At 54.1% G+C, this 9,925-nt stretch overlaps 2 protein-coding genes across 3 annotated transcripts; one reads left to right on the plus strand and one right to left on the minus strand.

Annotated features, from left to right (window-relative positions):
• Positions 1-1,686: 1,686 nt before the first annotated feature.
• Positions 1,687-4,289, minus strand: EMC6 (ER membrane protein complex subunit 6). The gene is made up of 2 exons (XM_069483453.1): positions 4,219-4,289; positions 1,687-4,023 (listed from the first exon to the last, which is right to left on the minus strand). Exon 2 carries the CDS (start codon positions 3,982-3,984, stop codon positions 3,652-3,654), a length of 333 nt encoding a protein of 110 aa, XP_069339554.1. The 5' UTR covers positions 3,985-4,023; positions 4,219-4,289; the 3' UTR covers positions 1,687-3,651.
• Positions 4,290-4,530: 241 nt separating this feature from the next.
• On the plus strand, positions 4,531-9,732 carry TAX1BP3 (Tax1 binding protein 3). Of its 2 annotated transcripts, XM_069483454.1 has the most exons (4): positions 4,531-4,620; positions 7,812-7,931; positions 8,363-8,440; positions 8,729-9,731. In XM_069483454.1, exons 1-4 carry the CDS (start codon positions 4,582-4,584, stop codon positions 8,864-8,866), a joined length of 375 nt encoding a protein of 124 aa, XP_069339555.1. In that variant the 5' UTR covers positions 4,531-4,581; the 3' UTR covers positions 8,867-9,731. The 2 variants fall into 2 exon arrangements, with proteins under 2 accessions (XP_069339555.1, XP_069339557.1); XM_069483456.1 differs by lacking the exon at positions 8,363-8,440 and having other exon boundaries at positions 8,729-9,732.
• Positions 9,733-9,925: the final 193 nt, after the last annotated feature.

Below are 9,925 nucleotides of genomic sequence, written 5' to 3' on the forward strand. Positions count from 1 at the left end.
TACCTTCGTAAATTAAAAATTTTTGACTAGCTAATACTTACATGATTTAAAAGGTGCAAAAGAATAGACAGTGAAAGGCGACCCTCTCAGCCCTGTTCTCTGGAGGCAACCAGTGTTAGCAATTCCAAGAGCCTCCCTTATTTTGCTGGGAATCCACTGGGTTACTCGCACACTCAGGAAATGAACTTTTTCTGATGCCTGCATGTAAGACAGTCTCCTCCGTCAGAAAAGGACATGAAATACACTTCAGTATTGGGTGTGGGGAGCCCGCTAGCACTCTTCTCCTTGTCCCACTGTATCTGGGTCACCCCCATGTAGACCCAAGGTGAGAATCCTAGAGCTCGTCATTCACTGTTGTGATGAACTGCCCAGCAGAAAAGTCCTCAAGTGCTGCTCTGACTCAGCCGGTCCCGGCTCCCTGGACACACCCTGGGGGCAGCCTCTTTGTTAGGGCTTCTCTGCACACAGAAGGGGGCAGTGAGCATCTTTCCACTGAGGCCTTTGGAGAGGGTTGCCAGAAGGGGCCTGGCAGCTCTCTGATGAGGCTGCCGCTGGGGCAGAGGGGCGTGGACCCCAGGACAGGCCATCTGGAGCAAGCGGCTCCCTCACCTCGTGTTGTCTGGGAACCCACCACCAAGTCCAACCTGCTCTCTGAATAGGAAGTGAAAAATCCAGGTGATCCACTGGTGTTTCACTTCCTTGCTAAAGCAAACCCTTGGATTTATAATCTAGCATGTTACTTTTATGTTTTGGAGGAAGCAAAAAAGAAAGGGTCATGGCTGCTTAGGGATTGGTCTGAGTCTTTTAACCTGATTTCGATCTTGGGAAAGCCGCTTTCGCTCTGGGCACTGGTTGCTCACTGCAAAGGTGAGTGCCAGCCTCTCGGGAACTCCTTCCTGTCCTGACAGTCTGGGATCCCAGGAATTGCCTACACTATGTTCGGGCTCTAGCCTAAACGCGTCCACCTAGTACTGAGCTATCTCATGCCTTTGGGAGGACCAAGATGCTGGCCAACGGGACATTTGTACATTGGGTGCTATTAATGTGACATCACAAGGACCAGCCATGAAAGAGCAAGCACCCCCAACTCCTGATGCTGGTGTCATCGGGACTGACCAGTCACGGCCGTCTTTTTGCCCTGCCCCCCATCACTTCTTCCTTTCTCAGTGGCTGGCTGCCCCACTGGGGAGCCAGTCGTAAAGGGGGAACTTGACTCCCTCCAGATGTCCTTGAGCATCTCAGCTAAGGACTACAGTGCCTCGTAGAGTTCCTGAATCACCCCACTTGGAATGGCATCCTACATGTCTGGAAAAGGACTCCACCTGGTTCCAGGCCACCTCCTCCCTCCAATGATGCGACTTTCCTCGGAGCGTACTTTCCTGTGGATCCAAGAACTCGACACCTTTCTGCCAGCTGTGTCCCCTTAGGCCAGTACACAGAACAAAGAGGGGGGAGATGGCACTTTCTGGGACCTGCCCAACGTGTGTGTTCTCTGACACTTTTCTTTGGTTATAAAACAATAAAAGGTGTCAATTTCACGTGTCCTGATTTTTTTTTCCCTTCAGGTCTTCATGGTTACCCTGTGGTTTAGGGGAAAATGTAAAGAGAAGGCGAGACCAAAAGAGGCAGACACAAGAAACAATTAGCAAGCAATATATTATGTTCCTTGTTATCTTGCAGAGAAATTCAAGTGAAAGCATGGAAACTCTTTAAATGAGCAAACATTAAAATAAAATTAAAGACTAGGAAGGCACTGATAAAACTGGTAGTTTTCATTCAACAAGTATAATCTGATAAAGCCTGGAAAGCATTTGGAATCAAGATTTTATCCTCTGCCCTAGGAGCTTATTAAATTCTCTCAAAATGACATAAACATGAAGACATTCATTGCAGTATTTTTTTTTATAATAATGAACATCTCAAACAAACTTACTGTTCAACAATAGGGAAATGGTTAATCAGCTCACTTGTCCCTCCCCCTTTTCCCTCCTCTTTCAGCAGTAGGACCTCCCGCCCCCCAACCGCCGCTTTCTGCATCAGGCATGAACCCTCCCTTCCCACTCAGGGAAGGCCCTGAGAGACGACTGGAGTGTGCAAACCATGAATGTGAGGATCTTTGGTGGTGGGCAGAGAGGGCTCACTGGGAGATGGAGGCAAAGCTGTGGCTTCAGCTGCTGCTTGGCTTTGTGTGCATGCACGTGGTCCTGAACCCAAGATGGAATTCAGGAGGTCTAGGTCCCAGATCCATCTCCACTACTGGTCATCAGCTACCTAAGGTCTATAAAAGAAAAGGGGACTTGGATTCAAGCTCTCAGATCCCCTTACCATTTGATTCTTTTTTAAAAATCCAAATCTGATCACATCACTTCTGACTAGAAACTTACAAAGGCCTCCCCCAGTTGCTCTTAGCATTGAGGCCAAACTCTCCACTGTGTCTGTCCATGATCTGGTCCCTGCCTATTTTGTGGCCTCTTCTCTCACCAGACACAGGCCACACTCCTTCCTGCCCATCCGCCTTCACACAGGCTTTTTCCTGCAAGTAACCCCTTCCCTGGCTGTTATTCATTCAACCTTCTGGTCTCAGATATGTTATTTCCTCATAGAAGCCTTCCTTGACCCCCTCCAACCCAGGCTAGTACATATGTTTGGGGCGCCTATGTACTCTCTTCATAGCACCTACCATAATTTAAACATTTGTGAAATTAGGTAATGCTGGTCTCCCCAGTTAGACTACAAATTGCATGAGCAGTATGTTCATCACTGCAACTCTAATGCAGCATTTCTCAAACACATGTACGTTATTCTAAGGTAACACTCCCGACAAAAAAGGATTGATTGGCATATAGACAGAAGTGTTTACACCCTGAACAAGCCCAAAGTTTAGCTTAATTGGCCAATCTGTTTAATCTTCTCTAAACATATTCTAAAAAAATAGCTTGAATTAACTTTTTTTTTAATGGAAAGGACTGTTAGCTTTGATGAGGTGAAATGGAGCTGAAATGACACCATTCATATCTGGAAGAAATAGTGAGAGGGTGGGAATGCTGCACACAGCCCATACAGCAAGAGCAAGTTAAGAGACCTGCATTTCAATCCTGGCTCTGTCTCTTTCTAGCTGTGCCTCTTCTGGCAGAGGTATTTAACCTGAGATGTCAGCTTCCTTGTCAATATGGAGTTAAAAACATTTACTCCACAAAGTTATTGCTAGAATTAAATCAGATACTGGGTATAAAAAGTACAAGGCACAATGCCTGGCATACAGGGAGCTCTTAATCATAAATATTAACTATTATTAGTTCTTAGGATGTTAACAATAAGTTCTCTCCTGGCCCCTCTCCGGATGGCCTACGTGTAAATGCAAAGATATAACAAGACTACAGCCCAGTCCCTGCTCTCCAGGAATCAAATCTTGGCGATTTTGCACGAACGGCAGACTATACGTTAAGGTAGGAAAGAACTCCACAAAGGATCTCACGCTTCATTTAATCTGAAGATACAGGCTCTCCGTCTTCAGATATAAATTATTTATAACGTTACAGAACAGGCAGCGTATTCAACAATTTAAAAACTAGGTAAGTCTACTCGGTGTTAATATCTGGCAACAGTCCTCCCAATCTGTTTTTTAAAAAAAGTCACACCCCTGCCCCCATTTCAGTAGACGTGCACCATGCCATAGAGGAATGTCCAGAACAGGACATAGGTGAAGAGGCCTCCGATGAGGCCTCCTGTAAAGAGAGGTCTTCGCGATTTAAAATATTTGTTCCACCTCCTTCCCGCCTTGAGAATTAGGAGCAGGGAGAGCAGAATGGAGGCAAGCAGGTAGAAGATGAAGCCGTAGAGGCCGGTGAGGCCGAGGATGCCGGCCGTGGCCCCCGACAGCGCTGACACTGAGGTCCGGCAGTAATCCAGGACGGCGGCGTTGCCCCGCACGGCTGCCTCACTGATGAACGGCGGCCCTTCCCGCTTGGCCACCACCGCGGCCATCGCACCCGCCGGGGCTCGGCCTCTAGCTTTCTCGCGGAGCTGCGGAGAAAACCAAGTTACAAGTGGCGCCCGGAGCTTGGCGAGTTGGGTTCACGCCGCCCCCTCCCCCTGGAGCTTCCTGGCACCGCTCCTGGGTCTCGGACCTTCAAAAGACGCCTGGAAGGCCAAGGGGGGCTCAGGCCGGCCGGGGGGCGGCAGCACGTCTGCACTCCCCGGCTAGGCTTGCCCAGTTACCTGGAACACGGCGGCGGACACGGTCACTTAGCGTTCCCTCAGACAAGCAAGGGTAGGTTCCCGCGGCGCCATCTTGCACTGAGGGCTGCCGGGAGGGCCAAGCCTGCGCGTGCGCTAGATTCCGTCCCGCCCCCTCGCGCCTGCGCCGCGGGCACGCTCCGCTCTCGGCCCGCTTTTCTACGCACGCACTGGGACTTCCGAAAGCAGAGCAGCGCTCCGGCCGGCGATTGGCTGGAGGTTCGTTAACTATTCATGAGGCGACGGGCCGCGCCTGCTGCCTTTGTTAACCAGAGAGGGCGCGGCCGCGGGGATTCTCGCTGCCGGCTTCCCTGAGCGGTACTTAGTTGCCTGATTGGGGTCGAGATGTCCTACATCCCGGGCCAGCCGGTCACCGCCGTGGTGGTGAGTGTGCTCGCGCGGGCTCCTCTCCTTCTTGGCTTGCCCCACTTTGCAGAGCGGCAAACTGACACCCCAAACAGGTTGACAAAGCGTCGAACCCGGGGTCCTGCACTCTGGCGGCTGGGCTCCGGCCCCCGCTCTGTCGGAGCAGGGCTGCGTTCTCCCCCAGTCACGTAACGGATGGCGGGGACCTGAGAGCCTCCCGAGACCCTGGACGGAGGCCGGACCCCGTGCAGTGCCGCCGCCGGAGTGGACACCTTTCAGCCAACGGGGGCGGGGAGGACGAAGGAGAAAGGCCCATCTGGGAAAGCGCCCCCTTTCCCGGGCCTCCGTGTCCCCAGCTGGGCAGCCGCGGGGGGCTGGCGCCGGCCCCGACGTCCATGAGTCGCAGCCTCTGGAATGAGGAAATGCTTCCTCCGCTCCTGCCGGCGCCGCCGCCCAGAGGAGGGACATTTGGGGGGTGGGGCTGGCCCGAGCCTGCCACAGCAGCCCCTTCCCCCTTCTCGTCCAGCCTGCTCCTGGGACCCGCTCGCCGCCTAGCCCACAGTGAATACTGGAACAACTGGCTCGATCCCTCTCCGAACTTTTCCTGGTTCCGCAGCCCTTGCCGCAAAGTTCGGGTCCCCCACTTGGCACTTGAAGAGATCCTTTGGGGTCCACCTAGGGTACTGGCCGCCCCCTTGGTTAGAATAGGCAAAGGGGGAAAGGGAGGCTGGGGCATTAGACCCAGATGCCAGTGTCACAGCTGGATGGGGCCTGGAGGCCAACCCCACGGAAGAGGCAGGGAACAGTCACCAAGATAATTCTGGTCATGTCCAGCCAATTATAGGAAGCCCTCAGGAAACACAGGTCTCCTTCCCTGGGGAAAAAAATGCCTGCCAGGAAGGCTAGAGGTCAAGTGAAAGTCCCAGCCCTGGAACCATAGGGACTGGCTGTGGTTTCGTAAATGGGTGTGCTGGAGTGCTGCAGGGTGGGTGGAGGCAGAGAAGCCACTGATAAAGGTGACACGTGAGGGTGAGCTTAGAGCAACAGCTCAGGCCCCAGTCTAGGAGGAAACATTGCTGGACCAGCTGACAGTTGTCCTAAGTGTCAGCCTGACTTTTCTAGATCCCTAGCTGCCCTAGAGAGGGGCCGGGTTTCCTCCTTAGCGGGATAAAAGAGGGTATGGGTGAAAAGCCAGAGAGTCATCTTGCTGCCTGACTTCACCTAGCAAGTGGTGCAGCCTTGCAGGTGGGTGCACAGGTGTGTGCTGGAGGTCAAGCAGGCCTGGAGGAGCTCACACTTTCGGGCATGAGGACCCAGCTGCAGTGGGCCTCAGGGATCATGTTTCCTGCTCCTCCATCCTCATGATATGGCTGGGCCCAGGGCCTTCCTCAAAGCTGTGGGACCACGACCACCCCCCCCACCCCCCCGCCCCGCAATTCTTCTAACACCAGGAATGTATAGGGCCTGGCTTCTCCCCTTGTATCTTGGATTGGGGATGGGGTGGGAGAGGCTTCCTCCACAGTTCCTGCCCTCTCCCATGTAGTTAACATTTTGAGAATGTTAAAAACCATTTTGGCCTCTCCTCTGAACTCTGGCTCCATAGATCCATCTGGACACCTGCCCGTGTGGCTCCTGGCACTCCAAAGCAGCCTGTGCCTCCTCCTCCTGGGTTCCCATCTGAGAGATACTTGTGTTCAGCCAGGCCAGGTGCTCCTCTTGACTCCTCTCTTCCAAGAGCAGTCCCCAAGTCCGTTGATTGGAATTTCTAAGTAGCTCATGTCCGCTGACCTCCACATCCCACCTTTATGAGATGTCGGTTCCCCTACTGACTACTACCTGAGTGGTGGTTCTAGCATCAGACCTGACCATGCCCTGCCCTACTCCTCAACTCCTGAGAGCTCCAGTGGGTTCAGCATCTAGGTCAGGTGGCCATATTACTCATCAGCCCCTCAAGTCAAAGGATCCCTCCTTTCTGAACCCTTCTCAAGTCTAGATCAAGTCACCCTTTGCTTCCCCCCCCCCCTTCTTCCTGTTAAAACTCTCAACTTTTGGAGTGATCTGTTCTGGCTTCCAGCATCTGGTGACTGGTGGGTGCTTGCTGAGGGCTTTGAAAGGAGCCAGGCACCGTTGGGAACCATAGCCCCACAGCATGGCGGGGGAGGCCTAGAACACTCCTCTGTCTTCTGCACTGCACAAGAATAGGGCCTGAGGCTTAAGGAGGATCCCCCCACAACCCCCAGCGCCCCTTCTAGGACCAGTCTCATGGGCCTGCATCCCACAGCCTTCTTGATCTGGCCCCATCCTCACGCTTTCAGCCTCATTTCACCTCCCACTTCTGCATATTGCAGTGTACATTCTGGTCTCATGAACATGTATCCACAACACCTTCAAGCCTTAGCTCTGGTTTTTTTTTTTTTTTTCGAGACAGAGTCTTGCTCTGTCACCCCAGGTAGAGTATAGTGGTGTCATCATAGCTCACTGCAACCTCAAACTCCTGGGCTCAAGAGATCCTCCTGACTCAGCCTCCCGAGTAGCTGGAACTATAGGCACATACCACGATGTCTGGCTAATTTTTCTATTTTTAGTAGAGATGGGGTCTCACTCTTGCTCAGACTGGTCTCCCAACTCCTGAGCTCAAGCGATCCTCTGCCTCGGCCTCCAAGAGTGCTAGGATTGCAGGTGTGAGCCACCACACCCAGGCAAGCCTTTGCTCTTGTTCCCTTGGCCAGCAAACCCTCCCTCTCTTTTCTGTGTAAGTTACATCTCTGCTTTTCCTCAGCATCTCCTGTCTTGCCCTTGATGGGGCTGGTTCAGCAATGTGAGCTGCCCCAGCAAGGTGCCTGCATCTTTGCAGTCTTGACCCCTCCTGCTCTGTGGACGCTCCCTTAGGAGATGGGCCTTGCATCCCTAGAAGCCGTAGCACCCTGGCTTTTGGGCCAGGAGGGGCTCAGAGGACATGAGACTAAAAGGGTAAAGGGGGAGAGGCTGGAGACAGAGGGCTGTGTGGGTAGGTCAGTGTGGCCAAGTTCTGAGTTCCAACCCCTCAGCCTGCCAGGCTGGTGACAAGCTAGATTCTTGCTGAGGGCCTGGGCCCCACCCGCTTGGCATGGCTCTGAGCTGGCCCAGCAGCCTGAGGCTGCTGCTGGGGACACAGACCAGATTCATTCTCCTCCCACCCACCTTCCCCCAACTTGCTTTTTTCTTGCCAGCAAAGAGTTGAAATTCACAAGCTACGTCAAGGTGAGAACTTAATCCTGGGCTTCAGCATTGGAGGTGGAATTGACCAGGATCCATCCCAGAATCCCTTCTCGGAAGATAAGACAGACAAGGTGAGGGGTACTAGGGTCCTGGAACCTCTTCATGGGGCACAGAGGTCTGAGATGGTGGGTCTCTGCTTCCTGGACCTGCATGGAAGATGCAGGTGCCACCCTTCTCAAACAATGCCCTCTAAGGAGGCCCAAGAAATGATCTGGCGGGAATAAGTAGGGGTGGGGGTAAGGAGTGGGTCTCCCAGCCCTAGTAAGACCTGCTCAGAGGCCAGGAGGAGCAGGAGGCGGCTACCAGCAGGGGCTGGTGCATCCATGGGGCAGCCACACCCTCCCCTGACTGTCTGGGCATAGCCTGTACGGCCATGTGCACTGGGGAGAGGGCAGGCCCAGGGCCAGAGCAATAGGGGGGACTGTGCCATGCTGGGTTCTGCTCTGTAGATAAGGGACCAGTCCAGTGAGCACAGGGCCTGACCTGGGCTGCTTCTTTCCAGGGCATTTACGTCACACGGGTGTCTGAAGGAGGCCCTGCTGAAATTGCTGGGCTGCAGATCGGAGACAAGATCATGCAGGTAACAGGTGTCTCACAGGAGGAGAACAAGGTTTAGGTGAGAAGGTCTGAAGCACTTGGTGGTGTGGAGTGGGGGGTGCCCCTGCCCCCCAGCTGGGAGAGACTCACCCATGCTGGTACTGCCCCCAGAGGCAGCTGGCTTTCTTCCTCCTCTGTGTGTCTCAGCTATGGTGCTTGGTGTCCCTCAGCCCTGGGATGTCAGCTTGGGTGATCCAGGCTCCCCAAAGCCCTCTGCTTCCAGATCTGAGGGCGGGGAACTAAGGTGGGCTGTGTTCTCTCCTTGGGCCAGGTGAACGGTTGGGACATGACCATGGTCACGCACGACCAGGCCCGGAAGCGGCTCACCAAGCGCTCGGAGGAGGTGGTGCGCCTGCTGGTGACGCGGCAGTCGCTGCAGAAGGCCGTGCAGCAGTCCATGCTGTCCTAGCAGCTCGCCATGGTCCGTGACTCGTGCCTGCCTGCCTATTTGTACAGTGACACCACTTCCACACTCTGTCTGCTCCTTATCCTGGCTTCTGCCGAGTGCTGGGCCCCAGCTCAGAGGGCAACCGCTGACCCCAGAGGCCTGACCCAGCCTTCCTTTCCCTCTCCCACCCGCAGCCCGAGGCTCTGGGAGCAGCTCTCTCCCTTGGACACTGAGGACTGGAAACAAGGGCCTGGAGCTGAGTGGTAGTCATTGCAGTGGCCACAGGCTCCGTCCCCAGACCCTGCTGCTCGGCCACAGCAGTGGCTGGGAGAGGGGGAAACACCACTTCCTCGGAGCCGCCAAAGCTGGAAAATGCCAGGTGGGCTGGCCTTTCCTGCTTTGTCCTGGCCCCGCGCTCCTGTCACCTCCGCAGTGGCTGTGCCCCATGCTTTTCCCCATGTTGCCCAACGGGGGACAGGACACACACACTGCCAGGGGCATGATTCAGGTTTGCCTGGATAGAAGCGGGGCGGGCTCCCCATTCAACACTACTCTCCTGAGGGGCCTCCCCAGGTCTGCCTGCTTACCGGATTTAGAGAGGTTCGAGGCTGACACTTCAGCGCAGCTCTCAGGATTGCTATTTTTCTCTATGCCTGTGGGTTTAACTTTTGTATTTTTTTAATCACAACTTTGATAGAAAATTTTTTTATCTTGTTCTTTGGAGATGCCAATCCTTTTGAATTTAGCTCACTAATTCACATCTGGGACAACTACTCTTGGCAAGCGCACACGCCTTCCTTTGGTTACTGTGGAAATGGGGCAGCAGGACGCCGCCCTCCCCTATGTTGTGCCCAATAAACAGTGCTGGAATTCACAAGGGGTCTTTGCTGAGGCAGGGGTGGGATATTTGGGGTGGACTCGGGGGAGAGTTTCGGTCTTAAGGATGGCTGGCCTGTCTCCTACTGTCCTGCGACAAAGCCCAACTTTTCCCAGCCTGGAAAGTCTGGGGCTGGTGGAGCCTTAGAAGCCTCTCTGCCCTTCACAAGGACTGCATCTGTGGGAGTGTCTGGGAGCACCCTC

Source organism: Eulemur rufifrons, chromosome 9 (genome assembly GCF_041146395.1).
Source record: "Eulemur rufifrons isolate Redbay chromosome 9, OSU_ERuf_1, whole genome shotgun sequence".
Classification (NCBI taxonomy): domain Eukaryota; kingdom Metazoa; phylum Chordata; class Mammalia; order Primates; family Lemuridae; genus Eulemur; species Eulemur rufifrons.